At 42.1% G+C, this 27,781-nt stretch overlaps 1 protein-coding gene across 4 annotated transcripts in view; it reads right to left on the bottom strand.

Moving 5' to 3' along the window:
• Positions 1-1,101: 1,101 nt before the first annotated feature.
• Positions 1,102-27,781, bottom strand: part of BASP1 (brain abundant membrane attached signal protein 1) — a 51,657-nt gene continuing 24,977 nt past the window's right edge. For all 4 annotated transcript variants that reach the window (XM_049824204.1, XM_049824201.1, XM_049824200.1 and 1 more), the window contains one exon: positions 1,102-2,719. In XM_049824204.1, coding sequence (XP_049680161.1) covers positions 1,979-2,710 — 732 coding nt within the window. In that variant the 5' untranslated portion in view covers positions 2,711-2,719 and the 3' untranslated portion in view covers positions 1,102-1,978. The remainder of the gene's footprint in view (positions 2,720-27,781) is intronic.

The raw sequence follows: 27,781 nt of genomic DNA, 5'->3' as shown, positions 1-27,781 counted from the left end.
ATGCAAAAGCTTGATGGTGGTGCAAGATTCATGTAAGTGAACGACCTGATCTAAACCCGACAGAACTACTCCTGCCTGTTCCAGTAAGCTTTCCGCGGGCGCGCAACTGCGCATCAGTATCCCCAGCACGGTATAGGAACCTTGTGCTTCTGAATAAAAGAAAAGATAACAATTATGGAAGTCTGTAGAGTGAATCATCCTCACTTCATGAAGAGAGAGTATGTGAAATAATTTATATCATTTTTAAACACCATTTCCCTTATTTCCTGAACACAAGTCCACTCATCCCTTTGGTATGTGTACAAGCGGTGTTTCTATTTACCATTGCCCACTTCTCTCAGAATTTCTGCTCAGTCTAAGAGCTTATTAATGGGCAGACCAAATATGCTTCTTTAACCAGTTTTGTGAATCCTGGGCTCTGCACTGAAATAGTTGTCTGTATCCAGCAAGGACACCACTCAGCAGAAACTGCAATTATTCAGCAGTTCTGCTGAATAAAAATGGGGCAAACAGGGAAAACTATTGAAAAATGTTGTTTATGCTAGTCTAAACTCTGCTCGGCTACACGAGGGTAACCATATTTGAAATAATACACAGAATTGGCCCTTTGTGGCAGTTGCAGTTCATCTCCTGCACAATGGCAACGGGGAAAAGGACAAAGCAGATCAGCACTGGGAATATTTTTAAGAGGACTAGGATTAAATTGAATTGCCTCATTTTTAAAGATCAGTTTATCGAATCCACGGTCTTACTCCCAGTTAAAACCCAGTCAGCATGCCTCTGGCTCTTTAAAACAGCAAGAGAGCATTTTTTTCACACGTTAAGGCAGGCAAAAGCCATTTCTACTTTGCCTGGGATAAAACACGTATGAGATGTGCTGTTCATTCGCCACTTCTTCCAACCTCACCTGTGAATGCTTGTGGCTGCTGAAGTAGGAGTTTACGGCAACCTGTTTCTAGGATCATGAGGTTGACGGTTCTTTCTTTGCCTCTACTTCGCTATAAATAGGAGAGTTAACAGCCCCAGGTGTAACACTTCTTCTCCTTCGCCTATTTGCCAAGGGGTAAAAAGTGAAGATTTAATCAGTCTTTACACTTTTGTATTTTTTAAATTATTTAACTTTTATTACTGTTGCACCATTTATACAATTACATATAATTTCAATGCATCCATTGTACATTTTGTTTTTTCATTTGTTTTCCAATGAGTGTGTGTTGGTGTCTGTGACACAGAATGGAAGAGAAACTGGAACTGCAATGAACGCAGACTTTTTCATTTCCACTGACCAATAAACAGAACTACAGGTGCACCCAACCACGGACATGCATTAACTCGTCATGAGAAATCTAGGTAGGCTAAGTAGGATGAGAATGCTTTTTACTCCCAAAAAATATTTGGAGAGGAAGAATTGGAGGATTGGCATTGAGAAATATGTGGACAGCTAAGTGGGTTTTGTCTGAAAGTTGGCATTCATCCACTGCATAAAAAAAATATCAAAATAAGAAAGGCTGTAAATAAAAAAACCACAGAAAATACTGCTTTCATAAAGATCTGATTGCCTTGGCACAAACCTAGTGGGCAGAATCAAACGCATCACTCCCAAACCCCATTACAGAACAAAAAGAAGATTTTGATACATTGGTGGAGTGCATTTACAGCAGTTCAGATACAAAAGATGTGCTGTACTTTCAGACATCCATTTATTTTACTTTTTTTTTTTTTTAATCCAGGACTTGTGTCAAGTTGGCAGAAAGTATATTAGATATTTCCCCACAAAAATACTATTTGGATTCTCCCCCCTCCCTCCCTCCCAACTTGATGGGACATCCTTTTCATTTTTTCCTTTTTTTTTTTTTTCTCCTTTTCTTTCTGGGCAATACACATTTGTTATTTCAGATCTGAAACGAGTTAGTATAGCTGAAAAAATAAAAAAAAGACACAGGTTGTTTTAAGTGGTTGTTTCAACAGGCTGTCCAATTTAATCTTGCACTGCTATGGTTTGATCCGAATTAGTCGCTGGAACTTCAGAAGGTTTCGCTTCCTCTGGTGGGGCTGCAGGGTCCGAGGCCTTAGCAGTGGAACTAGGTGCTGCTGTCGCCGCGGTCTCCTTGGAAGAAGGCGCAGCCTCGCTGCTGCTAGGTTTTGAGTCTGAAGCTGGGGCCACTTCGCTTTTAGTTTCTTGGGCTGCGGGCGTTGCGGGAGCCTCAGTCTTTTTGGCTTCCCCTTCCTCTTTGCTCTTGTCATCTGCTTTACTGGGAGCTGTGGCTTCTGAAGGCTGGGAAGCTTTTGCATCGTTGCTAGGCTCAGAAGTTTTGGGCGCTTCGCTACTGGCAGCGGGAGCAGAGGCTGCAGTCGGCTCCTCTTGCTTGGGTGCCTGTTCGTTGGTCTTCTGTGGCTCTACTTTCCCATCGACAACAGCCTCCGACTTCTCTGGTTCTGGTTTCTGGGTTTCTTCCTGGGTCACTGTTTTCTCCTTCTCCCCTTCTTTTTCTTCCGTCTTATTGGCAGCGACCTGAGTATCCTTTTCGCCCTTCTCCTCCTTGTTGTTCTCCTTCACTTCTGTGGTCTCTGTGGTTTGCTGAGCATCCTCAGCCTCCTTTGGAGTCTCCTCTTCCTCAGTTGCTGCTCCTTCAGCCTTCTTGTCTTTGTCTTTAGCTTTTTCATCATTGACGCTGTACCCCTTCTTCTTCTTGCTCAGTTTGCCTCCCATGTTGGAGCTCTGTAACAGAAAAGAGGAGGAGAGGGTTACCCAGAGCCCAGCATTTATCACCGAGAGAATCAAAATCAGGTCAACTGTAGTGCAGGAGAAAAACCGATGCTGGCTCCTGAAAAGGAGACTACATCAGGTTCGGTCAGGCGTTGTTATCAGCTGAACGCGCTGACGCTGCCGAGCACCGCTGCCGCGGAGCTTACGTCCCGCTCAGCCCTGCAGCGTTTCGGTCAGCAAACCCCCTCCTGCCACGTCCCCCTGTGAAGAGCCCTTCTCTGAGCCTCTCCGACCCTGGTTTCTTTTCAGAGGGGAGGGAGGAACAAGATGATGGAGGACTAACGTACATCACCATCTCTTGTGGCCTGAGCAAGGGATACGGAGGGTGGAAGGAGAAAAAAGACGTATTTATGTTCAGGCTGGGCACAAACTGAACTTGACTCAACCTTGGCATCCACCCCTGGTTAACACAAAGTCCACCATCACTCTAGAAAATGCTACCAACAAGCTTTTCACTAAGGTTTGGAAAAAAAATCAAAGCAAGCCTAGAGCCAGTGAGAAGGCTGATGTTCTCCATAAGACCGAAGACTGCATCTACTCACTCCGCTCCCGCTATCCCAGAGGGGTACGGCCATCACCCTCCAGCACCCCAGAAGCAGAAGCAACTCCCGAACGGGGACGTCCCCACGCAGAGACCCCCCCGCAGCCCCTTCCCACCCCACGGCTCCTGCAGGGATCGCCGTTCCCGCACACACCAGCAGCGCACAGCCCCCCCGCAGCAGGATGGGAAACTCGGAGCTTGAAACGCAGCAAGCCTGCGACCACTCGGTAAGATGACAGAGGCAAATACGGGCCCTTCTGACGACAGGCTTCCATGTGGTACGTGACATTACGGGATAACAAATGGGGGGGGGGGGGGGGGGAAGAGGGGTGCGTGCGTTGTAGCCTCTGCTCATGGTTTTCAAGCACAACAAGCGATCAGGTACGCAGATCAGTTGCTTAAAAGAAGTCGAGCCCCTGTGTAGCCATATCAGTGTTTATATACCCTTCATGTGGGAGTCTTAACTAAGGATATACAAAATCTTCCACAGTACTTCAAAGCAAACTTTGCCTATTAAAACAGAAGGAGACACTTACAGATGCATCGGGTCATTAACAAACACAAAAACCTCTATGACTGGCTAAAAAATTGTGCTTCCGGTATTAAAACAAATATATCATTCATACTCAATGAAAGGTTAAGGAAAAAAAAAAATTCCTAGCTTCACACTATTTGAAAATAGGAGAAAGTTATTTTTTCAAGGTACTGCCAAACAAATGTTGAAGACCTTCTCCAGGGGAGAGGAATCATTCTCATTTTCTGTTTTGCAAAGGTAGATAGACTGATAGGCCCTATATTTCTCACACGCTTGCCAAAATTGTGAAAACAAACCAGTAAAAATTCATAGGAGCGCTCACAGAAGGTTGAATATTAAATAATTTTAAATACCACTACGAACTAGCCGCCTCTCAGTCGATTTTCTGCTAACACAGATACAAGGCCCAAGCACAGCCCAACAGCAGACTTTCCACGTGTCTTGGGCAAAAATGAGATATTACGGTCAGCAGAGCCCCTGCTGATTTTGGCTCTCAAAAAGAACAACAATTTGCAAATACTGTTGAAGGGTTAGCACACAGCCGGGCGAAACGATAATGTAATGTTACTGAAACACTACTTTGTTGTCCGAAATTTTATGGGGAACAGCAATAAAAAGATTAACTTCCACAGAGCCACAGCTGAGCAATCTAATCTCTACCTTCGTGGCAGAGATACCAGATTTTTAGGTATTTAGGGCAGGCTATGAACATGAGTGTGTTTGTTATCCGACAAATTTATGGGCTTCCTGATACTCCATAAATATTGCTCCAGCTTATTGTTTATGTACAGTTACAACCAAATACTTTGAAAGGGCTTTTGCAAGTCAGCAGGATCAGAGATTTATACTGAAGTCATGTGCTATCCTAATTTGCAAACCCTAATTAAGCCTGTATTTGTTTCCCGGCAAAGCCCAGGTACTGTGAGACTAATTTCATTTGCTCTATCTCCTGTATTTTTCCAGATTTTGCTATTTTGTGGATTGTAGTAACTCACCTCATATTTTCTTCCACAAAAAGCTTTTAACTTCAGATACAGCTGGCTACAGAATGTGTATGCCAAAGGACCTCTAATAAGCAGAGAAGCACGCCTATGAGAAATGTGCTCCCAGACTATGAAAAGAAACGTGCACTGTCTTTGCTCGGAGGTATGCTGTGAAATCGCTGCGTCTCAGTTTGCATCACAGCCAGCTGGCTCGAGATACTGGAGCAGAAGATGGGGAAGAGGTGCAGAGACCAGCATTATGCCCTATTAGTAAATATTTACAGTTACAAATGGAGTGCCACCTTCCAGCATAGTTTCAACTACTTTATAACAGAATAGATTCCCTCTTTGTGACACCGAATCTCACGTCTCCCTATTTAAAAGTCGCCTAGATCATCATCTTAACAGCTATCATGCAAAAGCACAGCAACCATCAAGGTCATCGCCCAGCCCTGCAGGTAGCAGCGCTGTGTTGATCCTTTCCCCCTGTATCTGATGACAAAGTCTCCTCCTCCCCTCCCCAGCCTCCTGATAACGTATCTGGGCTCCACCGCCTCACACAGATGCTGATTTAGTCCCTGTCCCACCTTACCCGTGCCTGAAGCGCAGCTCTGAACCACCCAGTGCAAAGAGTCTCAGGGCGCAGCGGACGCAAAGCAGACCTTAAAAAGTATTTTAAAATTACAACCAGCTGAACCTGGAAGGAGCATGTAGATTAAGCCACTTAAACATCTCTGTGACTGTGCTGGATATTCTTGCGGGGATAATCCTGCCTGGTGCCACACGAAAGTGAATCTCAGTGAAATGTCTCTGAAGTCATTGAGGTATGTATTCATACGGTGTTAAATCCACTCTGTATTACTACCTACATATTAACATTTGCAAAAGTACACAGACCTTTTTGTTCACCCCCCAGCCCGGCAAAGGACGAAAGTCTAACAAAAAAGGAGATTCCCCATCTGTCCCAGCAAGACTGATGGCCCTGGCTCTATTACCCAGCCTCTCCTGCTTCCCCTGCCTCTCCCTAACCCCCATAACCATTGCATCCACCTTGGGAGTGACAGCCCCAGAAAAAAAAAATTGCCTACAACTCTTTACTACCCAGGCGAAAACCCAGTATGGCTTCAGTTATTTGCACTACCATTGACACGCAGTGGTTTTGAACGAGCTCTAGCAGCTACCAGCTGAGTGCAAAGCGCTTTGTAGCAAACACGTCCGAAAGGAAGATCCTTGAAAGTTTTGGTGCTGAGCACCATTCCTACAAAATGTCACAGCATTTGATGGCTGTGCCTCTTGGCTACCGGACAGAAAAGGGTCAAGAGAGAGACAGTCTAGAAGCAGATTTTATACAAGAGGTTGCAATGTATCAGTTATTTTCAGGCAACTTGGATGAACCAGTTGGCAGACCAGTGCTTCAGAAGAGCAAGGTTCAACACAGCGCTTCAAAGTTATAATAGACTTCTGCTTCTCAGCGTGCTCGGCATTCTTTGACTGTATTGCTCTTCTCATGGGAGAAGAGACAGATCCAGAGACCACTGTGGAGGACTTCTACAACAGGAGCAAGGATTTCTTCAGTTTCTGAGAGCTGCTGTTCATTGCGCTCATCCTGAAGTTTCCGTTCTCCTGCAGAAAGCAGGAAGAGAACTAGAGAGCTTGCACAAGTACCTTTCTTACTGTATAGCAGAAATAATCTGACTATATTTGTATTAAAAAATACCATGTCTACAGGTCACCTAAAGCATGTTAAGCACTTTGAAAACTTAATATTTGTGATAATCAGGATTTTCTGGGATAACAGTGTCAAAAAAAGAGTTAATGTCCATAAGGCCATAATACAGCAGGAAGAAGAGCTCACCGAACATTTCAGGTTTTACACCTGAAGACTGAGCTGATCTGATGGGGATGAGTCCCTGGAATACAGGCAGCATACGTTTGTACAGTTTGGGAAAAGAAATATTATTTCAAGGTTTTATATTTCAAATTGTGCTTCTGCACTGAAAAAGCCCCTAGAATTACTCTTAGTATCTCTGTCTTTTGGCAGTAAAGATTAGTCTGCCCAATTACATTTCTTATGCGCTTATAAATTTCTAAACGTTTCATTTAGCATACACTTCCACATCCCATGAAAGGGTCTGACTCTTACAAAAACGGACTTGCTGTCACCTTCATTCTCGGTACAGAGAACAGTGCATGGGGAAAGGACAAAAACACAGATCTCATCTCTGTAGTCCGACTGCCAAAGCTAAACTTCCAAAGCTCCTGCTCAACGTCATGCGAAGCGTGGGGAGCTGAGTCCACCTCCAGAAAAACCAGTTCAGGAAGACAATAGGTATCTCCTGAAATCCCACCGCCTTCAGCGCAACGTAGGCACGTGCGGTGGGTCAGGCCAAAGTACCCCTTGCACAAGCCTGTTCCCAGGCATGAGTTATCTCACATCGCCTGCAGACAAGAGCTGTAAAATGCACATCCCTCCCAAGGCAGGGTTTCAACACTCCAAATCAAAGGAAATACCGATCCCAGAAACTGCCCCACCCCCCAGCTGCTCAAAGTAAATGAAAAGATCTTGAAGAAACCATTACAGATCTGTACCTCATTGATTCGCCCTATACCTCTGTTTAAAAAAAAAAAAAAAAAAAAAAAAAGAAGTTTTTATAAAGGTGTATATATGGCAACTTAAGGAAAGAATTCCAAGACACAATTTTCCAAAGTTTTTCTGAAAATTTTATAAAAGAAAAAAAAAAAAAAGAACTCACTACTTCTCAAAATATGCAGTACTACTTCATGCTTCCCATTACACACACACACTCAGAGACACTCCTATCTCACCAGCCCAGGTCAATCAGTTTACCAGGTTAATGTTAGAAGATGTCTGTAGCATACACCTAGATAGAATTTGACTCGCTAGCCTTGTCTTTTAGCAACCAAGCCATGTTTTTCTGTTCTTTCTCAATTATCCTCACACATCTTCCCTTTCCTCTGATGTTACTTGGAATTAATAGAACAGAAATGCTAGGTCTCACTCAGGTTTGAACCTCTTCATACCTCAGTAGTAGTGACTGTGTCTTTCCTTTCTTTTCTTTTCTTTTCTTTTCTTTTCTTTTCTTTTCTTTTCTTTTCTTTTCCTTTCTTTTCTTTTCTTTTCCTTTCTTTTCTTTTTTCTTTTCTTTTCTTTTCTTTTCTTTTCTTTTTTCTTTTTTTTCTTTTCTTTTTTCTTTTCTTTTTTCTTTTTTCTTTTATTTCCTCCTCTTTTCTCCTCTCTTCTCTTCTCTTCTCTTCCCCTTTTTCTCTTTTTTCTTTCTGCCTCCTTCCCTTCCCTCCCTTCTCCTCCCCTCCCCTCTTGTTCTGTGTTCCTTACATTTCAGAGCAGTGATGGGAACCGGCTCTCCTACAGCCAGGCAGGTTGTTGGTGCTGGGCAAGGGAGGCAGCAGGAAAACCCACCCTTGGCCACCTCTCCCTTCTGAAGCGATGGCCGGGGCAGCCCACGGCTCTGCCCCTTGGAGGCCGGGCACCTCCTGCAATGTCACACCTGCTCGTGGAAATTCCATATATCCGAGGGTAATAAGATGCTGGTTCATTAGAAGCACACAGCAAAACAGGGCCTGTGGTCTCCACGTGCCCCGGCCGTTCAAGCCGAGTCCTTAACACTGAACAACCCGGTGTGTTTATTGCTGCGAGACACATGATAATAAAGTGGGAACACCTCGGCTTGGCACTTGTGCTGTTTTCTTCACGGACCACAGGTAATTTTTTCTCCTTCCCTCGGCATGTGCACAGTCCTGTAACCACTGTGCCTCCTTTCCTTCCTCCAAAGCCTCACGAATCTCAAGATTTAGTAATGGAGTATAGAGTTAACAGAACAGTGAATGCTTAAAACACAAATTGTACTAACTTGATTTTCTAACCTTGATCTTTAAAAGAAGCCAATTCCAGTTTTGGTACTGTCCTGTTTTCTTTTAATATGCAGCCAATAAAGGAATTCTAAGAAGTAATATTGCCAAGTCTAAGGGTTTCATTCTCAGCCAGATTTCAGTTCTATTTTCCTGTGGCGAGAAGTAGAATACATTTGATGCAAATTTCCTTCAAAAAGAGAAGAAAGAGGAACTTCAATTTTTATATTATTTTAAAATTCCTGGGGACACGTACACCAGGCAAAAATGGAAGGATGATGTGCCTTTTTTAATATGGGCCATTTGTCATTAATATATCTGAATTATGATCATTGATAATAGACTCCAATTATGAGAGTAATAATAATTTAAGCACACTGCAGGCTGATGTAAAATTGTGCCTGGCTATTTAAGAACTTGCACTTGAGTAACTGCTTCATTTGAGAAGCATAACGTACTAATAATACAGCAAGTTATCAGAAAAGTTAATAATCACCTGACAATTATTTTGAGAGCAAATTAAAAAGTTGTACCTGAAATATTACTAAGACTCATGTGAAATACTTGAGCTCTAAGGTATCTATTAATTCATCATTTAGAAACCTATTTTTCCAAGAACAGAACAGGAACGAAGACCAGCAGTTTCACCACAGGCCAAGGTTTTGCCAAATCTATGAATTTGTTTAGCACCAACCTGAAACCAAAAGTACCTCACATGCGTAATTCGTCTTTGCATCCTGTGCGGAAAAAAGCTAGCTAGCTAGGCAGGATTCCTGAATAAAAATAAAATTTATCCATTATTTGATCAAAGAGTGACAAAGATTTTGTGGGTTACGTTGAAAGCAACTATTGAAGACGCTGGACTTGGCTCGGAGGACCGTGCAGCTGAAGAACCTGGAGACACGTAGTGACCGAAGATCCAGTACCCAGCCGGGCTCTGGTCAGACACCAGCACTACTTCACCCGTTGGAAAGCCCGCGGAAACAACTACATCAAGGTCCTGCCTGACGCAGTCTCTGCGCGTGCCACCCTATAGTAAAGCCACTTCAGTGAAGCAGCGACCCGCGCGCTGCAGAGCCGAGCTGTGGGACCGTGCTCCCGAACGCAACACACCTCGTGTCGTTAAGGCGATGCACGCCGAGCTTCTCCCGCTACAAAAAGCCGTCTTGCAGAAAACACGAGCAGAACGTGGACCAGCCTTGCCTTCCCGAGTCAACGAGCGGCATGCTGTCTGCGAAACCCCAGGCTGTGCTTTGTAGGCAGAGATAACATCTTTTATTATTAGACCAGCTAATATGGATAGAAATAACATCACCCCTATTCGCCTTAGACGAATGTCTACAGCTGATCCGCTTTAGTGTTAGCATTATTTGATACTTTCTTATTGCTGATTTCAAATCAGAATCGCACTGTTTTGCCACAACTGGGGGTTTTTCAGTGATCCAACGCAACACTACCTTGCCCAGCAGCGTAGATACAATTGCCAGTGCCTCCGGTTTCATCCTTGGCAGCTCTTGCAAGGCTGTTTTGCATTGTTTACAACAGAAACACGAGCCATATTAAAAATGGAGCAAGACAGAAGCAGCATAAAATAGGTTATTTTCACAGCGCAGTGCATGTGCTGCTCAGCCTTGCGTTCAGTGCATCCGGTGCTCCGATTGCTTAAATTAAAAACGCTGCCATCAATTCCTATTTGCCTCATCTGCTCCGTTCAGCCTACCAGCCTTCCTACAGACTTGAGATCCACCTCACGCTCAAAGCATTTCTCCTACGTTCAGATTAACTGCATACGTTCTTTTTGCTGAATAATTAAAGACATGCTCATGCAGGTACACACATGCAGCCAAAAGTCAGCCTGCCCCAGACTGAGATCTTAATCACGCTATTGTTGGGCACACGGTTGGAAGGGGAAACTCTGCTGTAAACACCTGTTTTGCAGAGACTGAGATTAATTTTACAAGAACGCCTCTTGCCGAAAAAGTTTGCAGGCTTCAAAATAACCTGAAAGACTAAGCCAAAAACATAAGCGTGTGCCGCCTCCTTATTCTTTCTAAGTTGCCACATCACTTTGGGGTTTGTGCATGACTCCCCAGGAAGCAGTTTAATAAATATTTTACACTAGCCAAAGCTTTCTAATCTGTATCCTAGAATTAAGCTCCTAAATAGGAAATGATGCAAATTTCAGAGGTGGTTATTACCCACATCTTTCAAACTGTTCAGGTCCCAGGAACATGCACAGCCGAGGGAGAGGCGAGATTCCACACATATTATTCCAATTATGGCCAGCCACTTTTTGCCTCCCTCAAATACTTAAGACACCACCACCATGTCTAATTACAAAAACAGGCAAGGTGGTGAAAGCCTAGATAATGGGACTATTTCCTTCTAATTCACATTTTGCTTGAATTTCGTCCCTCCAGCGCTATCTCTATCATGGATCTCAATACCACAAATACGCTTGGCTTGCAGGCCCCTGAACTGTTTGGGGTGCCTCCAAAAGAGACACTCCAAAAATGTAACAGTCAGATGCTAGTAAGCAATGAAAACGAAATAGCCTCCTCCACACTACAATCCTAGTGAAGAGGAGATGTGGGAAGACCTCATTCCTGCAGGGACTGCACACTGGGAAAGGGAATTTTTTCAAGCTTAACACTTATAGCTTATATTTCTCTAGCCTCATCCTGAACAAAGAACATACAGTATGAGGCACATGAAGAGATTTCAAACTCATTCCTTCTATACCAAAAAAAAAAAAAAAGAAATTACTGTACAATCCTCATTTACATGTTTTCTTCAATAGCAAATCTTCTTGGTTACTGTTTGCATACACAGTAAACTTACCTGCCTTTTCCTTAACCAGGACATTCACTTGGAGAAGGAAGGAGAGCCACATTCACTTTTTGAAAACGGCCTTAGGGTATCTAACTAGGGAACTGTCACTGGGGACAACTGCTTATGGCGATCTACATTTACGTTATATCTGTTTAACATTCCACACTTTAAAAACCTGTATTACTTTAATGCCCATTTAACTGGTCAAACTAGTTTTAATCAATCTTGAGACGGTCCTTAGAATATAAATTACATTATGCTATAAGAAATGGATACATTAACTCTGAAATCTTGGAACTACCAGTTTTACTTTGAAAATGGGTTCTCCAAGTGACTGCTATACTCTTCATCATTTTTCTTTCCCATCTCTAGGCTGCTCATGATGCTGCTCAGTGAAAAAAAGCATCATCTGTAAGAAAACATCCTATAGCTAGGAACAGGGCTCTTAACAGACAGTGCAGATGTATGGGAGGCCATGGCAATTCTTAGACTATGTATTTTCCTTCTTCTGTTTACATGACGCCCTCACTACAGGCAACGAAACCACGCTTCTAATTACGAACCAAATCCAATCCTCAATTTTGTTTTCCCTTTTTAAATACGAGCTGCATGGACCGCAGCGCACCATTCCTGACTGCAGCAAATGAGTCCACAACTGCACCCCAGAAAGGGGGAAAACCGGGAAGCACGGCCAGCCGCCACGCAGCGCTCCCCGCTGCAGCGGGTGTCCTGGGGTTCACGAGAACGTCGCAAGCGCTTCCTTCCAAAATACACCGCATCTGGTTTACCCAGCAAAAGAAAAGATTAGCGATTTCAATGAAATATTTCTTGTAGACTCCTTTATTTCCTTACCTAACTCTTGAAGTATTTTAAGGTTTAGGATCTAGTTAACACATTCTCTATCTGCTTTTACCTGTTGCAGCTCCATATTAAGCTGCAGCAATAGCTTTTCTCTATTTTTTCCTCAAAAGGAAATGATCGTACATCCACTTGATGCTCCAGGAGGTACCACAGCTTCAGGTTTAGACTTTAGAAGGGGTCAGCTGATTTTCAAAACACCCACAGCTCTCTCCTCCCAAGTCTCCATCACAGAACACGCAGCTCCTTCAGTTACGGGTGACGTGCCCACCTTCCCGATAACCTCAGCCCTGCACACCCCAACGGCATTCCTCAGAAATGAAGGTATCTGCAAGAGTCACGGGATTAAACCAGTTTCATCCTCCAGTTAATACACAACTGCTAAGGACGGTTAAATTAGTAATTGAACGTTATTCTGAAAATACCTGCAAGTTTAGCATTGCATTAGAAAGCTGAGTGCACCTATGTCTTTAGGACAGTACTACACACCATGCCTCTGGTGGAATTGAACCGCCTGCAAGCAACCGGCACAAAACCTACTTACCACCTCAGCAGCACTTACAGGGTATTTTACACCGGCTTCCTGAAGAGCTGCTGCATTTCTCCTTGGTAACAACTTTTGACTTTCAGTCTTGTGTACGAAATCAATTTTAAACAAAAAATCCTGTACTGAAGTCAATGTGTACAAGTCAAGTCATGTTTTGCGTAACTTCAAAACTACCTATAATTAAACCCTGCAAGACTTTGGGCTGAATTACAAGTATTTTTCATGTTGTTAAGAAAAAACCCCTCGTGACCACAGTATCGGTGTCAGCACCTTATCAGCTCTCAGCTTCTCACAGCTCTGTTGTAATAATGTCTTGTAGTAAAGACACACTCAAAAGAAATGAGAGAAATGCAAGCCTGAACATTCAACATCTTGGAAAACTTTTTACATTCACATTCCCGGACACTCTTTTGTGCCATATACATTTTCTACCAGGCTGTAGCTTGGTCTATTATATTAGGTTTGTCACTTTGGTCATTCTCATTTCCTGGTTCTCACACTAGCACAATATGTGTTTTTTTTAAAATAGCATGCATTTAACACAAAAGAAAAGATCATGTTCCAGACTTTCTTTTTTGATCTTATTTAGAATGCATGTTTATACTGGATTTTGACTTTTTTCCCTTCCCCCCTCCATTTTTTAAACAAAGCATTACATTCAAACTACCAGGCTTACCAGTTTCACTTTAGTCACTGGGGGAGGATTATCAAAATAACACGGAACCGGTACACAACAATCACTGGCAAGCAAAGAGCACTAAGCAGCTGATTTCTGTTTGTGTCTTGCAAATATCTCTTTCCACCTTTTTCACCTCTACTCATTTACGCTCCTCTAACGACTGTTCAAAACACCGAGACGCCTTAGGCAACCTTTTATTAAGACTGGCAATATTCCCCAAAACTTGAGAACCGAGAGCTGTGTTTCTTGCCCCAGATGAAGACCCGTAGGTGTGCGTGACCAAACGCTCTCGTGTGGAGCCTGTTACGCTCCTTCAGTGGCGCATCTCGGCCACAAGCTAACGCGTATTCAGAGTGTGCCGTAGACGGTTGAGAGGGAAGAGGCAGAGTTTGCTTTTCGGTTTCAGGGGTGCAAGCTGACAGAGGGGGCTGCAGAACAAAACCAATCGCTATTAGCGAGCTTTGTCTTGTGTCCCAACACGATAACGGTTTGCTTTGCGAAACCCACTTTGAAAACATGAAGTGTTTCTAACACTCCCGAAGTAAGAGCTATGCCAGGCAACAAGCCGTACCACGTCCTCTGTTAAGCTGTTAGATATGTCACCTCGGATTCAAGACTCCCAGATCTAGATCGATTGCCTCGGTGTCTTTCCGTCATCTTCACTGACTGTACTTTCTCTTTTCTTCTGATCGGTTTCGGTTCGGGTTATATCGGGATGGCGGATCAGCCCTGCTAGAGGGAAGGTTACATAAGGCTGGAAGCAAACAAGTCCATTTGGCAAGATGTGAAGCGAGCAGCTAGTGCAATCCATGAACTGCGCTAAGAGATTTATGTTCAAACCGGGCAAGGCAGAAATCCGATTTAATAATTACTCAGCCAGAACCATTCCAAGCTAGCAGCTACCCAAAAAGGAGAAGAACACACAATGCGGCAGGAATGAAATGAAAACTAGGAATCAGGGAAGGTGATCAGGTGCGTATCTCCTTTCAGTAAAATAGCTTGGTTTTCTTTTCCATTTAAGTATCAGTAGGAAAGCTGTCCATCTTAGAGCTATCAAATTTAAACTCACTAAATGAAAGCGAAAGAAAAATAGCTTTGCAGGGATAGCTGTGGAGTTGGATGTAGTCCTTTTCACTCCCCCTCACCTGAGCGCTGACTTGCATTTTGTGTCAATGAATGTAATTAATACCTAATATGGCCACAGTTCAATTTCTGCAGTTCAGAATGCATATCAATTGCCTTAGATTATATTACTCTTGATGTAGACTAGCCCTCCATCAAGGCTGTATGTATGCCAATTTGCAATTTTGGTCAGCTCAGACCATATAACAGAAAAGAGCTTACTTTCCAAGGCCCACATGCTGTACCGAAAGCTATTTATAGAGAACTCTTAGAGTCACTCCTTCAGTTTAAAGAGCTTTCAGCCCACGGCTATTTGAAAAATTATTTATTCTAACCAAAGAAGGCAGGTAAACATCAATATAAAGTAGAACTGAGCTATTTCAGGATTCAAGTGAGAGAAGTCTATCAAAGCAATGGAGACTTGAGAAATATGGAAAATTGGTTTTCATTTTTCAAGACAGAGCCATAAATAAAAAGAAAAATACTACTAGAAAGGTTCTGGTAGCTCTTTCAGCACTAATGCATTTCAGTAGCAGCCCATGTTTCAAACCAACACTGGGGTCCCATTTTGCTGTCCCCCGTATTAGCACATACGTGGAATCCATCCGTGCCCCAGGACGTCCACGTTTTAGAAGGAGCAAGAGGAGAGCAATTCATTTTAATGCTGTTAACAGAACACAGCTGCCAAGACTCCTGACAATAACTGGCTTTTCCAGAGGGTTTTTTGTAATCTGTTCTCCTGGCTGGCAAGGTAGCAATGGTCAGACTGAGCAGCGCTCCAGTTTGGGGTTTTTTTCCGCTCTGGCTCCCAGGGTTTGGCAATTTATTTGCTTGAGAGGTGAGGAGAGGGAGCTGCGCTTCATAAAGTTTAAGATGTTGGCTGTCACAAGGCAGGAGGCATTCAGCTCTGCAGAACTCGTGTACACAGTTCTGCTCGCTGCAGTTTTCTGCACAAGTTGAGCACTAAATTCACACGTCCCAAACACGAGGCCCGGGTCTAAATATGATTCAAGTGCATAAAAGTCTCACATCCATATTTGGAAATATTACTTTCAAAGGTCTCATGCTATTTCGGAAAATGCTAAGTGAGACAGTATCAAGAAATATGTCTCAAGAAACACGTAACTATTTTAAGAGTATTTGCAACCCTAAAACTTCATTTAAGTCTCTTATCTACCACAATTTCTTACTCTTTTCTATTTCTTCTATTTTTCTTCACAGGTAACTGGTAAGCAATACCACAGTTAAGCTTATTCTATGGTTTATACATAAAACACAATAAAAAACTTCTTTCCATAAATGGCCGATTTCACTGCCCGCTTTCAGCTCAGCAATTCTTCACTATAAAAGGGCAAGTCTTCTACTTAAGTATTTATTAGCTTTTCCAAAGGAATGATTAAAAAAAAGGTTTCTTTTCAAAGTCTATTCTGTGTGAATACATGGGGCTAAAAAGAGGGGTCCTTTTAAGCTCGTTGCCAGTGACCGCAAACTTGTCTGGTCGCACGCTTCTCCTGACAGAATCTGACATGATCCATTTCATTCAAACACAGAAATCAAACACAGAAGGAATTATTCTCTTTATTTAGGACAACTTAAATAATGCAAAACTACCGTTACATTTTCTCATACCCTGTCATTCACACTTAGCTTCATGTGTGAAGCCTGTCCCAGCGCTGCATCTCTCCCCAAGTCTAAGAACCAACCTCATATCCCTAAAGTCACAACTTGCTCATTTGGAGCAGGAGTCACCTTCTCAAGGTGAAACTGCCATCCTAGAGCAGGGAGACAATATCCCTTGGTTTAAGCTTCTGGGAGCTGTCATAGAACGAAGCGTCCCACGGTAAAAATGCCAGGCGAGATCTTCCCTTCCAAAGCCCAAGTGCAATATGTATTACTGCAAGAAAACTGTAATGTAGTAGAAAATGCTGAGAATCTCTGTCTCTCCCTGTTTTCAGGGGTCCACAGCAGTCTGGGGTCAGAGGAGGCAAGAGCCCCAAACCTCCTCACTCTCCTCCAGGTGTTTCTGGGTGGAAGGCCACCTCATCTGCAGCCCAAAATGGGATAATAGCACTCTTCATCCTCGGAAAAGCTCTGCCTGATGCCAACAGGTGCTATAAAGGGTTGGAGATATTTTTCCTTGTTTTAAACAGCAAGCTCATTCCGTATGACTTCTCCACCCCAGATCTCTGTTAGAGAAGGCTGGTTTTCTGCATATTGGCACTACTGATTAGCGTCTCTGAAGCTTACCATTTATTCACACATGTTAGAATAGCATAATGAGCAAGTCACTCATCTACATTTCACATATTGTAATATGGAGCCGTAAAGCATCTCTGAACATTTTCAGGTATTGCTGAAAGCTCCTTCTGGAAACAAGCTCCTTTGCATTTTTGCCTCTAGGCTGCGAACATCTGTACAGGGACATTTTGATTTATAGTGCCAAATACGCACATTTCACTCGATTTTGGTTCATTTGATGAGAAGGATTTTTTCTCCAGCTAAGAAAGCTCAGGTGTATCCAGCTGGATAAAGACAAAGCTACTGCTTGGCAGCCATCTTAGTGGTTTATTAAAGACAGATGTAAGAAAACAAAGTAAATTTGCTTAAACAGAACGTTGGGAGTGCTTGAAAAACTACAATAAACCCCTTTTAATGTGCTTTCATTAGGTTTTCAGGAGTTGGACTGATGCATCATGGTCAGTGCTATGTTTATTCTATGTTTGTTAATTAGATGCCTGTCTTTGTTAAAAGGACATCCCTTTTAGGAGTAATTATTCAAATTTGAACAGATGCAAGAGGAAGCTCTAAACTGGTTCACTAACTTACCCAGACCTTTTTAAAGATTACACAAGTTTGAAAATTCTGAGTTATATTTGTCACATACTGCAGAAGCTGCCTTTCCTACCTACAGATCCGAGCTGTAGCGGCTACATTATTACAATCATAAAAAGCCATGAAAATAAGAAGTGTCTTCCTTTAATGTGCAATTACATATCAACTGGACACAGCAACACGGCGCTGCTGGAGATGATGCTCAACAGAGCAGGATAAAAAAGGAATGGCAGGAATTAGGGATTTGAAGGGTGAATTCCCCTCAGTAGCAGCATTTTCACACTGCTTACTCAAACTAGTCCGTATTCTGGAGTTTCAGAAGCCTTGGTAAGTAAATTAAGAACAGTGGCACAAATTTGGCCAGGCAAATAATATCAGGGGAATGAAGGACGGCCGTGTAGGTCTCGGTCCTTAGTACCTGCACCCATTCATACCCATTGACTTTGATGTAATTTTGTTTTTTATTGTACCTTTTGATGTAATTAGTTTTTTCATTACTAGTAGATGAAGGGCATACACATGTTGCAGAGAGTTCAGCTTCCTTGCAGGTTACATCGTGGCAGTTACGTAAACACGAGGCTTTTCAAAAAATCTCATATCAGTGTCTGTTGAGCAGGTTCACAACCTCTTTTGTAGTCACTGGTTGAAAATACATTCATCGTAAAAGCAAGAAAAGTTCTTAGATGAATTTCAAAAATAAGCACAATTTCCCTGTAAAAAGTTCAAATAACTGTTACAGAGGAAGAAAAAAAAAAGATTAAGGGGGTCTTTTTTCTTTTAAACTAAAAGTAAACTACTTTCATTATCGTATTTGTCGGAGGCCAGACAGCAAAAATGTTGCGTGTGCCAACAAATCTTAAAGATCCTATCTTGAGAAAGAAGTGAGGTTAAAGTAACTAAATAATATGGGTTCATAACCATGTGACACTCAGTTTCAAATGAACTCAGTTTCTATGAACTCTTACATTTGTAAGTTGTCAGCTCAGAATTTTATCATAACCTTGGAGTAACTGGAATTTTTTTAAAGCATCAGCTCTAGTATTTATTACAAAAATAATCTAAGACTTCATTTCTAATCTTTATTTCAGCAAGAAAAGTCCTGAAAGCGTCCTAAACCCAGAAGGCACTTTTTGTCTCATGGTTTCTTACGACATCTTTGTTTTAGGTGCTTAAGGCTGGGAACACTGCATGCTTGCAAGGAGAGAAAGGTATCCGAAACATTCATTAAAAAAATGAATGTCAGTTTGTTTCAGTCATTCTTACCTGTTAGCCTGGTATTCAGATAAATTCAAGAAACACAAGAGTTCTTTAAATTTATTTTAAAATTCATGTGAGTGTTTCTCAGCATGCTTAGTTCTGACAAGTTAACCTGACATACTCAGGAGTCAAGACATCTAGCACCATTTGAAATAAACCTGATAAAGGACAGTACAACAAGGCCACAGGGAAGGCAGAAGAATTGTGGATGGAAAAGAAGAGAACTGAGTTTCTGGCAACTGATATGTCTGGAGCGCAGAGATGGGAGTCTCTCAAAATCAGTACAGGTAGAAAAAGGAGGCACTCCCAACCATTTTCCCCTTTCAGACCTACATGGAGCATCCAAAATTGTCCTAAAAAATTAAATTAACTTTAAAATGAAGAAGTTGAGAACAATGTAGCTGTCTACAAGCTAGCTACAGTGCATCACTGCAAGACGATCTGTGCCGTTAGCTCTCCATCTTCTGAGCTTCCGGAGTGTTTTGACATAAATTCCTTTGCTCATTTGCACTTAACTGATATTTTTGGTGCTCTGAGTGGCTTTCCAGCTGGAGTATTATAACAATCATTTGATTTTATTTATGTTATTTATAGCATAGAATTAATCCAAAAATTAAAACATGGGAATTTGAAATTGGCTGCCTGTTAGGCCATTTCAACTGTTTTGCCTGGATATTTTTGACCATCTTTTCTCCTGTCTCATTCCTTTTTTTAGCAACTGGCAAATAAGTATTTGCTATCAGGCTGGATTGAAATAAAAGCAGTTCTAAAACTTGTTCAGAGTAATGTGGTGATATTATCTGCTTTACCAAGTAATTCAGATACAAATCAATGTGCAACTTCAGTATTGCTGAAGAGATGGGAGTTTCCTCACTTCTTTTCAAGTTCCAAATCTTATTTTCATGAGTTACAGAATTCAGTTAAGTGCCCTTGAGAGTTTATCCTTATGATCTCTTCCTCAAAGATAACTATAGATAACAGTGCAAAGCAAGAACTCAGTCTTTACAAAATGCCAGCATCATTAAGAATAATTTTGCAGTTTCACTCGAAGAACTACAAAGTAATGCTCCAAAATGCTAAACAAAAGTTAATCTGCAGTGACTGTCTGTAATTCGGTCCTTTCAAATGAGTATTAAAATACTATTTTTATATTTAGGAGAGTAAAATTTAGCTGGGATCTTTGATCACATCTCTAGCATTTGCCAGTACAATTCTCTTTCAATAGAAAACAAGAAGAGAGACAGAAAGACTCCAGCACTGTTTGCTAGTCCTATGAATGAAGTTAGAAGCTGGATCAAAGCATACTGAACCAGAGGCCCTGAAGCCAGTTGGCTTTGTTGCACCTCACATTCAACCATTTTTTTCAAAAAAAATCAAGTGTTTCATGTGCAGCCCAACTGCATGACATCTACAGTTACTCAAATATGATCCTCAGTTACCAGAAATATGCTCATACTAGCAAGCAGCAGCTGGAAAACATTAGTATCAATGGTAAACCTGGATGGATATCAATATCTGCAAGCCAATAGCCAGAGAAAAGAAGTACTACAGTTGTACATGGCCACCTGCCTATACAGATTGAGAGCGATTAACTCTCTTCTCAGCTGAGCGTCACCCTCCCCAGACTGCTTTAATGACTTTAAAACATTGTTTAGAAGGTTATTGAAAGCATATTCTTTACATTTGCAAGGTACAATACCATTTCCCCGCTGTAAATTGCTGAGATTTACAGCCTCCCCTTGACTAGCACTTCAGCACGATGCTGTGGAGCGGAATGCGCCACTGGGCTTATGAAGATTCTGTGCATGTGATTAAGTGTGTGGAACAAAAGTTTTAATGCTCAGCTGCAAAAGCATGCAACAATTAATTAAATATTTGACTAGAGCAGGATGAAATTAAAAGCCTGACTTTCCATTAGCGCTCTATAACTCTATCTTGGACTAATGTCTAAGAAAATATAAAGCCCTGTCTTCCCTCATGTGACATTATCAAGCAGCTGACAGTTCTGCTAATAAGTAGACAGGAGAAGAGAGCAACAGGAGAAACACTTTGTGCACGTACACATTCTTGTGTTAAAAAGAGAGACATTAAACCATGTCTACAATCAAATTTACCAGGAAATAAAGTCTGGAGTCTGAAAAGAGGTAAAAAGACCTGAGAAAAGGGTATTCTTTCCCCTTCTTATCTGGTACTGGAAAGGCACAGAAAAAAAAAAAAGAAAAAAAAGAAAAAAGAGTAAATGTCACTCTACATTCCTATTCAGATGTGGGAAACTTCATTAACCCTGTCAATCTGTGCTCATTTTCAAACAATGGTTATCCACAGAAAATGGGAATACGTCACAGAGCTGTTCATTTTCCATTTCACATCCCACCTGGAAAGATCAGCAACCTTGCAGCTCTGGAAGGCTCCATGCTCCACTGCTCATCTTGCTAAGATTTGAGATACGAGTAGCACTATGCAGATTTATAGGCGCTGTGGGCTGAACAACCAGTCACAGCCTGAAACTTCAATATGTAGATGAAGACACTTCCATACAATTACTGTATGAACACCTCCAAGCTGTGCTTTTGTTCTTGGAGCATGATATTGCTGGGAGGTTTCTATAGCACTAATAAGAGTCACTCTCCAATCGGATACCAGCATAAATTTGGTACAATAGATTCAAGGAAGTTATTATTCCTGTCCACCTAAATCTTCCCAAGATGTAAAGTTTCAACTCTACTTTAAATGCAAAAAGAAAAAAAGAAAAATGAAAGCAATCCTAATGCTTTTTTTCCCCTGAAAAGCTACAGAATTTTGCATCTCGGCTGTAAATAACTATTTGGTATCTTTGGGTCACAGTGCATAGCACATCTAGGAGTCTGAACAACCTACACTTGCTAATACATACTGTGGAAAAGAGGCAGAAAAATTGTTCAGTAGTTCTTTCATTCTAGGCTACGCTTTAACTCTTTTCTACAGCAGTGGTTTAGATCTCAAAGATATTAAGGCATTAGGGAACCAATCTGGACATTACAAGCATAGTTGCCAAGAAAAGCTCATGTGTAGAATCTGAGAGTTGAAGGTACCAAGGAGAGTTAAAACTTAGATTTAACTTAGATTTAAAGACCACTAGCCAGAACATGAGCTACTGAAGTGCAAAGAATTATTGTACTTCAGAAAATTAAGTTACTCACTGCTGTTGTCCATACTGAGCATGGTCTAACAGCAAATGTGTGACAAGCAATGCTAGGAAAAGGTTACTAAATCGGTCCTTATGCTTTTCTGATTATTCAAATGTTGTGTAAGTATCCGACAAACAGTAGATATCTTTGCAGCCCCCGGGATTAGCAGTCATTTTAGGATGCCACCGATTACTTCCGAGGTCAATCTGTGTAAATGTTGAAGAGCTAAACTGCTTTTATGTCCAACAGAGTTTGCAAGAGAAGGGGAAAGGACGAAAGGGTGACCCTTTCCCTTTAGAACATTTCTGAGGAAAGGACGTCTCTTATCTGCTTCTACGGCGGTTACTGGAACATGGCAGGTCACCTCCCTCCCACTGTCCTTCCTCCGTTTTTTTACCATGTTCCTCACTGAAGGAATAGCCAGTAAATTATCCCAGCGTGCAGGGTAGTGTGGACCATCACACCGAGAAGGCAAGAGGTCCTCTGTTCTAACCAAGAAACCAAAGCAACCCGCATACAGGGTGAGCGCGGTCCATATTGCTGCTTAGCTCTCTTATCACCACGGCAGAGCCCCTCGGCTCCCAGCTGTCCTGCGCGTCTTCATTTTCCTGGCACCAGCCAGCATCGTCTTTCTGCTTCCTCTGCACCGGCACGAAGCAAAAGACCCCTCGGAAGAAGCTGGAGTTACTCGATGAAAAGAGGAGGGGATTCACTCTCCCACTGTGAGGGAGGGGAGGAGAGGGCCAGAAGAGAGCGCAGAAAACCAGAGAAAAGGATACGTAGGAAATCTATCCTCCTCATGCTCAAAAAAAGCAATGATACGCTGCCACGGCCTTCACCTCCTTTTCCCTGGGGTAAAAACCAAAAAGTACTCCCCAGCCACAGCTGCAAGTCAGAAAATGTCCCATCACGCTGGCTGCTGGGCACGGGTGCAAGCTGTTGTCCTGGCCTAGATAGGAAAGGTGCAGCGTTAGCAAAACGCCAAAACAAAACAGCGAAACAGCCAACAACAAAAGCTCTCTCAGACCAGCAGTAGCAACTCCAGCACTGGAGCTCGGCATCTGTTTGGACACACGCCTGGCTCGCCCAAAGCGCCTGGTGTCACGGGGGCGGTGGCAGGGTCTGAATGCACACAACTAGGCCCGGCAAGACATCAGATGAAATTGAGGAGGAAAATGTACAGAAAAAAGCAGTACACTTAACACCTTCTTGGTAAATGGCTACTCGGTGTAGTTGGGTTGAAAAGCGGAGCTGACCTAGGAGTCTGAGAAATCTACGTTTGCCATGACGTTCAGCAGAAAAGGGGCACAAAAATCGTTAAACGGGTTGAAAAAATTCTCACCTTGAGTTTAATCTAGAGCAGATAGAAAATAGTTTGGTTACTCAGCAACATAGGGTTTTTTATTTTATTTTAACAGATATCTGAAATTGGAGGCGATGATCTACGCCTCTATAACTACTTTTATAACTGCTTATATTGCTATAACTACATAAACTGCATTTATAAGCCAGAACTGATTTCTGGGCATGTTTTCTGTGACAAACAGGGATAATAAATCGCCCAGTCTTCTGTTCTTCACCGTCACCTTCTGCTGTATGTCACATTTTGGTTCATACACTACCTTTCATAAACTACCCTCCCCCTTCACTTACAGTGCCCCTTCACTTTTATGAAACACAGCTGTCAAGGACTTCAGCAACAAAGAAATTCCCAAATTCTCCCAGTCTCAGGCATTTTCCTGTCTATTACACTGCTTGCAACGTTAAAGCGGCATTATGTGAAACAAGGCTGCCTTAAGAGTAGAGCTGCCACTCTCTATTGACACAGGACACTTTAAAATGAGAACGTAATAAGAGTCAGAGTTCAAGAATCGTGCGCCCAGTCCAGCTGGATAACATACAAACATCTTTCAACTCTGTCTCATTAAATGAGTTCAGGGAAAGGGCATTGCTAAAAATGAAGAACAAATGTCTTGATTTACAGATCGACACAGCATTCGCCGCAGTACGTTAAACAGTAACAGAAGTCATTTTTAATGCAGCCTCTTTCGCTGAGAAGCACATAATGACATCGCATCTGTGCTGCTAAGGAGGAACCCAGAAAGGACACGTACAGCATAAGTCATCATTTGTGCTACCTTTTTCTGAAAGGCCACACCAGTGGAAGGTAACGATGGCAGTACGGTGATGTACAAAATATCGCTCCAGTTACTTAAATCAGGATCCTCAGTCCTTGCCCTTCCTTTCTGATCACGGCCTGTCCAGCAGCCAGCTGTGGACAGCCCAGGAGATGCTCTCAACGACAACTGAGTAGCCCAATGTACTGCACGTCACCGAGTTTAAGGGACTCGAATTCACGCCTATAAGCAACAGGGTAAATCAGAGACATTCCTATTTTCACAGCAGAGACATGCTGATACAAATCAGAGTACTGATTTTACCAGTTTACCAGTAACAACCAACTGGTCCATAGCAATTATACCAGTTGTTGAATAAAGACTTTTTTTTTCTTTTTTTTTTTTTTTTTCCGAAGTATGCACAGGCCTCCGCAAAAGAGCTCTTGTGTCAGGGCAATTGCTTCTGAACCGCTACTCCACTCTTTCCGAAGATGCCTAAGCAACTTCCCGCACCACGTGTTATTTCTCTGCTACTGCAAAACCCCACGCAGCACGGAGATCCCACTGGGATGGACGCAAAGCACTGTCGAATGCATCTGCCATGGTGGAACTGGGTCAAAATGCCCACAGTTGATTCAAAAGTGAGCTGCTTTGATTTGGGATTTTGGGAGAGGGGCAGCAGCTCATTCCTCTTAGGCACAAGGGTAGTTAATTTTCTGCAGCTAAGCAGACAACCAGAAAAAGACTCACAGGATTATAAGGATGATGTATCCATGGTGATTTTAATAAGAAATCTTACTTGCAGTAGAATAGATAGAAGCAAGAAACAGAACCAGGCTTCACGGGTGATTTATTTTAGTTCATCTCCTAGGAAGTAGGATGTTACTGGTTTGATTTGAAGCCAAAAATTGTAAGCCTGGATCAAGGTCTTGAGGTTCAAACTCAACTATATTCTGCTCTCAGAAACCAGGACACTGTGGCTGGCTTTATCCTGAATATACCAGTTCTCTTTGGTAAATCGCCTACGATGTATTAAGCCAAGTTTGGACAGAGTCATGCTGTGAACATTAATGTCATCAATGTAAGTATCCTACTGCAGCTGCCCCGTTTCTTCTCCTGTAGCTTTCTGAAAGAGCAATATTTATGGTACTTCTGTTCCTCCCCAAGGCCACCAACGTTTAATAGTGCCCAGGTAAAGTAGCCTAATATACACATACCTAATTTTGTCAATCCTTCAGCCAGGAAAGGACAGGAATTTTGCAGCATGTGACAGGATGCTGTGTAGAAAGGAGCACTAAATAGTTACAACTTCAATTGTATCTATATTTAAATTACACTATTTTTAAGAATTTGTATACATATAAATATACATATATGTATTATACATATAGAGGTTCTACTGAGCATAAGCACTCCTTGTTTACAAAGCTTCTTCTTGGATCAGCTGCTTAATGCCCCTTATTCCTTGCAGCTGATTGCTACATTTTCTGAAACACAGTAAGTTTATTGTTACTATTTATTTTAATAAGCTCCGCTATCAAGCATTTTTAAATTGCTCACCACCACCGTATTCCCTGAGATCCAGGAAAAACAGAGCATTCGGGCTCGCAACACCCATGGCATTCTGTGACTAAGCTGCCCAACCGCAGGGGCGTCCTAAGCGGTAAAGCCATTTGTGATGCTAGAGAGGCTATTCCCTGCCCGTTTGGCTTCCTCTGTTGTCTACAGCTATATTTTACCCAGTGTCCTTGCTCAGTCAAGGAGGAAGAAACCCCAAGAAAAATATGTCGACAGAGTAGAATTTGATAGAAAGACTTCTAAGAACAAGGAGAAAAGAGACCTGTTTGCCTTGAGACTGACTCTGTAGGAGGGAGATGCCACGGTTAGAGTTTTAGGCTTGAACAAGCTAAGACCAGAATGGAAATGATGTTAAGACCTCTGAGAAAAGGACTCTGACAAATGGCAAACCAGCAGTGAGATGTTTGCATTCCTCTTGCATGGTCCAATAGCTCGGTTCCCATAGCTACTGTATGTTGAGATGGATGATGTAGCTACAGCAACAGAGAGCCAACATCCATGTTCACTGTAAAATTCCTAAGTCATTACTTAATCCTTCTTTTACCTCCCTCCAAACTTCTAAAAGAGGAAAAAAATAGGGTTAGCTTGATCTTTGAATGAATTCAAATGATGCTAAAAATATTGAAATTAAGAGATCCACTGCAGATAACTGGAGCTACAATTTGCTTCCCTGGCACAAACTGCCTCATGCCATGGTTCCCCTCTCCACACTGACTGGGGGCCATTGCTGCTTTGCTAAAAAGAGAGCTGTCACTGCATTACTCGATGAGCGACGTTTGGCAGTCTGCAGCTCCTCCAGGTCCATATTCAAGAGCAGCACCCAGTCATTTATAAGCCAGTCCTTCCATCAGGCATACTCGGTTGTTTCTTATCTCCCACCACCCACTATTTCTACCCTACTACTATTTTGAAGAAATACTTCTGCTTGGAAAATCTGCAAATTTTCATGTCAATTATTTGCCTCCACTTAACAGTGATAGTTCTGTGCATAATTAAAAGGGAAATATTGCATCAAGCACAGAAAGTTTTGTTTAAAGCACAGTGTCTTTTAATCTTCAGCATGTTGTTTGCCATGCGATTGCCAACTGGATAAAGTTTGGCAAGCCAAGGACATGTTTTGTTATATTTATATACAGCTAAACAGAAAAGAGTTTAACGTTTAACCTACTATAATGATCTCTGCTTTAATACCCCAATTCAAGTCTCACCAAAAACAACAGGACTCTCACTTAGGGTGATTTATACTGGGTCCTTAGGAGGAACACTCAGCACAAGCCTTGATTTCCTAAGGGCCCTACACAGAAATATGCCCTATCGTTGCAGAATCCAAATGCGGAGATACCAGCAAAAGTCAGCACCCGGAGCTCTACTTAATTTTGCTTCAGTGCCCTGCTTAAAACTGCTTTTTTTCAAAGCTGCATAATCAAATGGTCAGTCTTTACTAGAACTGTGAAAGGATTAAGTAACGCTTAAGCCCTGATACAGTGTAAATTAATCTGTAACCATTGATTAGAAAAGCACTGAAGCAGTTTTATGTTAAAAAGTCAACTCTAGAATATTCTCAATTAAGAAACCCCAAATTCAGTGCTCAGAAATAATCTCAGAAGAGTCCAGAAGGCAGCAGAAGCTCAGTGTAAATATTTAAAGTTTTAATAACAAGATGTTTATGCAAGCTCACAAATCCATGTGTGGCATAACTACCCAACGTCTACACTGACATTGCTAATTTTGGTTTGTGTGGACAGAAGGAAGGCTCAAGTAAATACTGCAGAGAATTGTTTTTCCAGACCCCATCTTTCTGTCAGGTCAGAATTGCTAAGGCTTGCAGAGACATTCGGTTAATGTCGGGATAATTGTATTTCCTGTCTGGGAAAGGTACAGCACAGGTAGCACGTACGCAGAGTTACTCCTTCAGCAAGTGTCATGAGTCAACAGCTTCCCATTCAAAAATAAGTGAAAAAAGAATCCAAACACGGCCCCGGTTTCACCTTTTTCAGAGGAGAAGATGACTGCTCAGGTTCTGAGAAATGACGATTTCATAGATGATGAGGCTGGGTATTTTTTTCCCCCCTCCTGGC

This window comes from Accipiter gentilis, chromosome 20 (assembly GCF_929443795.1).
Source record: "Accipiter gentilis chromosome 20, bAccGen1.1, whole genome shotgun sequence".
Classification (NCBI taxonomy): domain Eukaryota; kingdom Metazoa; phylum Chordata; class Aves; order Accipitriformes; family Accipitridae; genus Astur; species Astur gentilis.
This window is presented reverse-complemented; position numbering and strand designations above follow the sequence as displayed.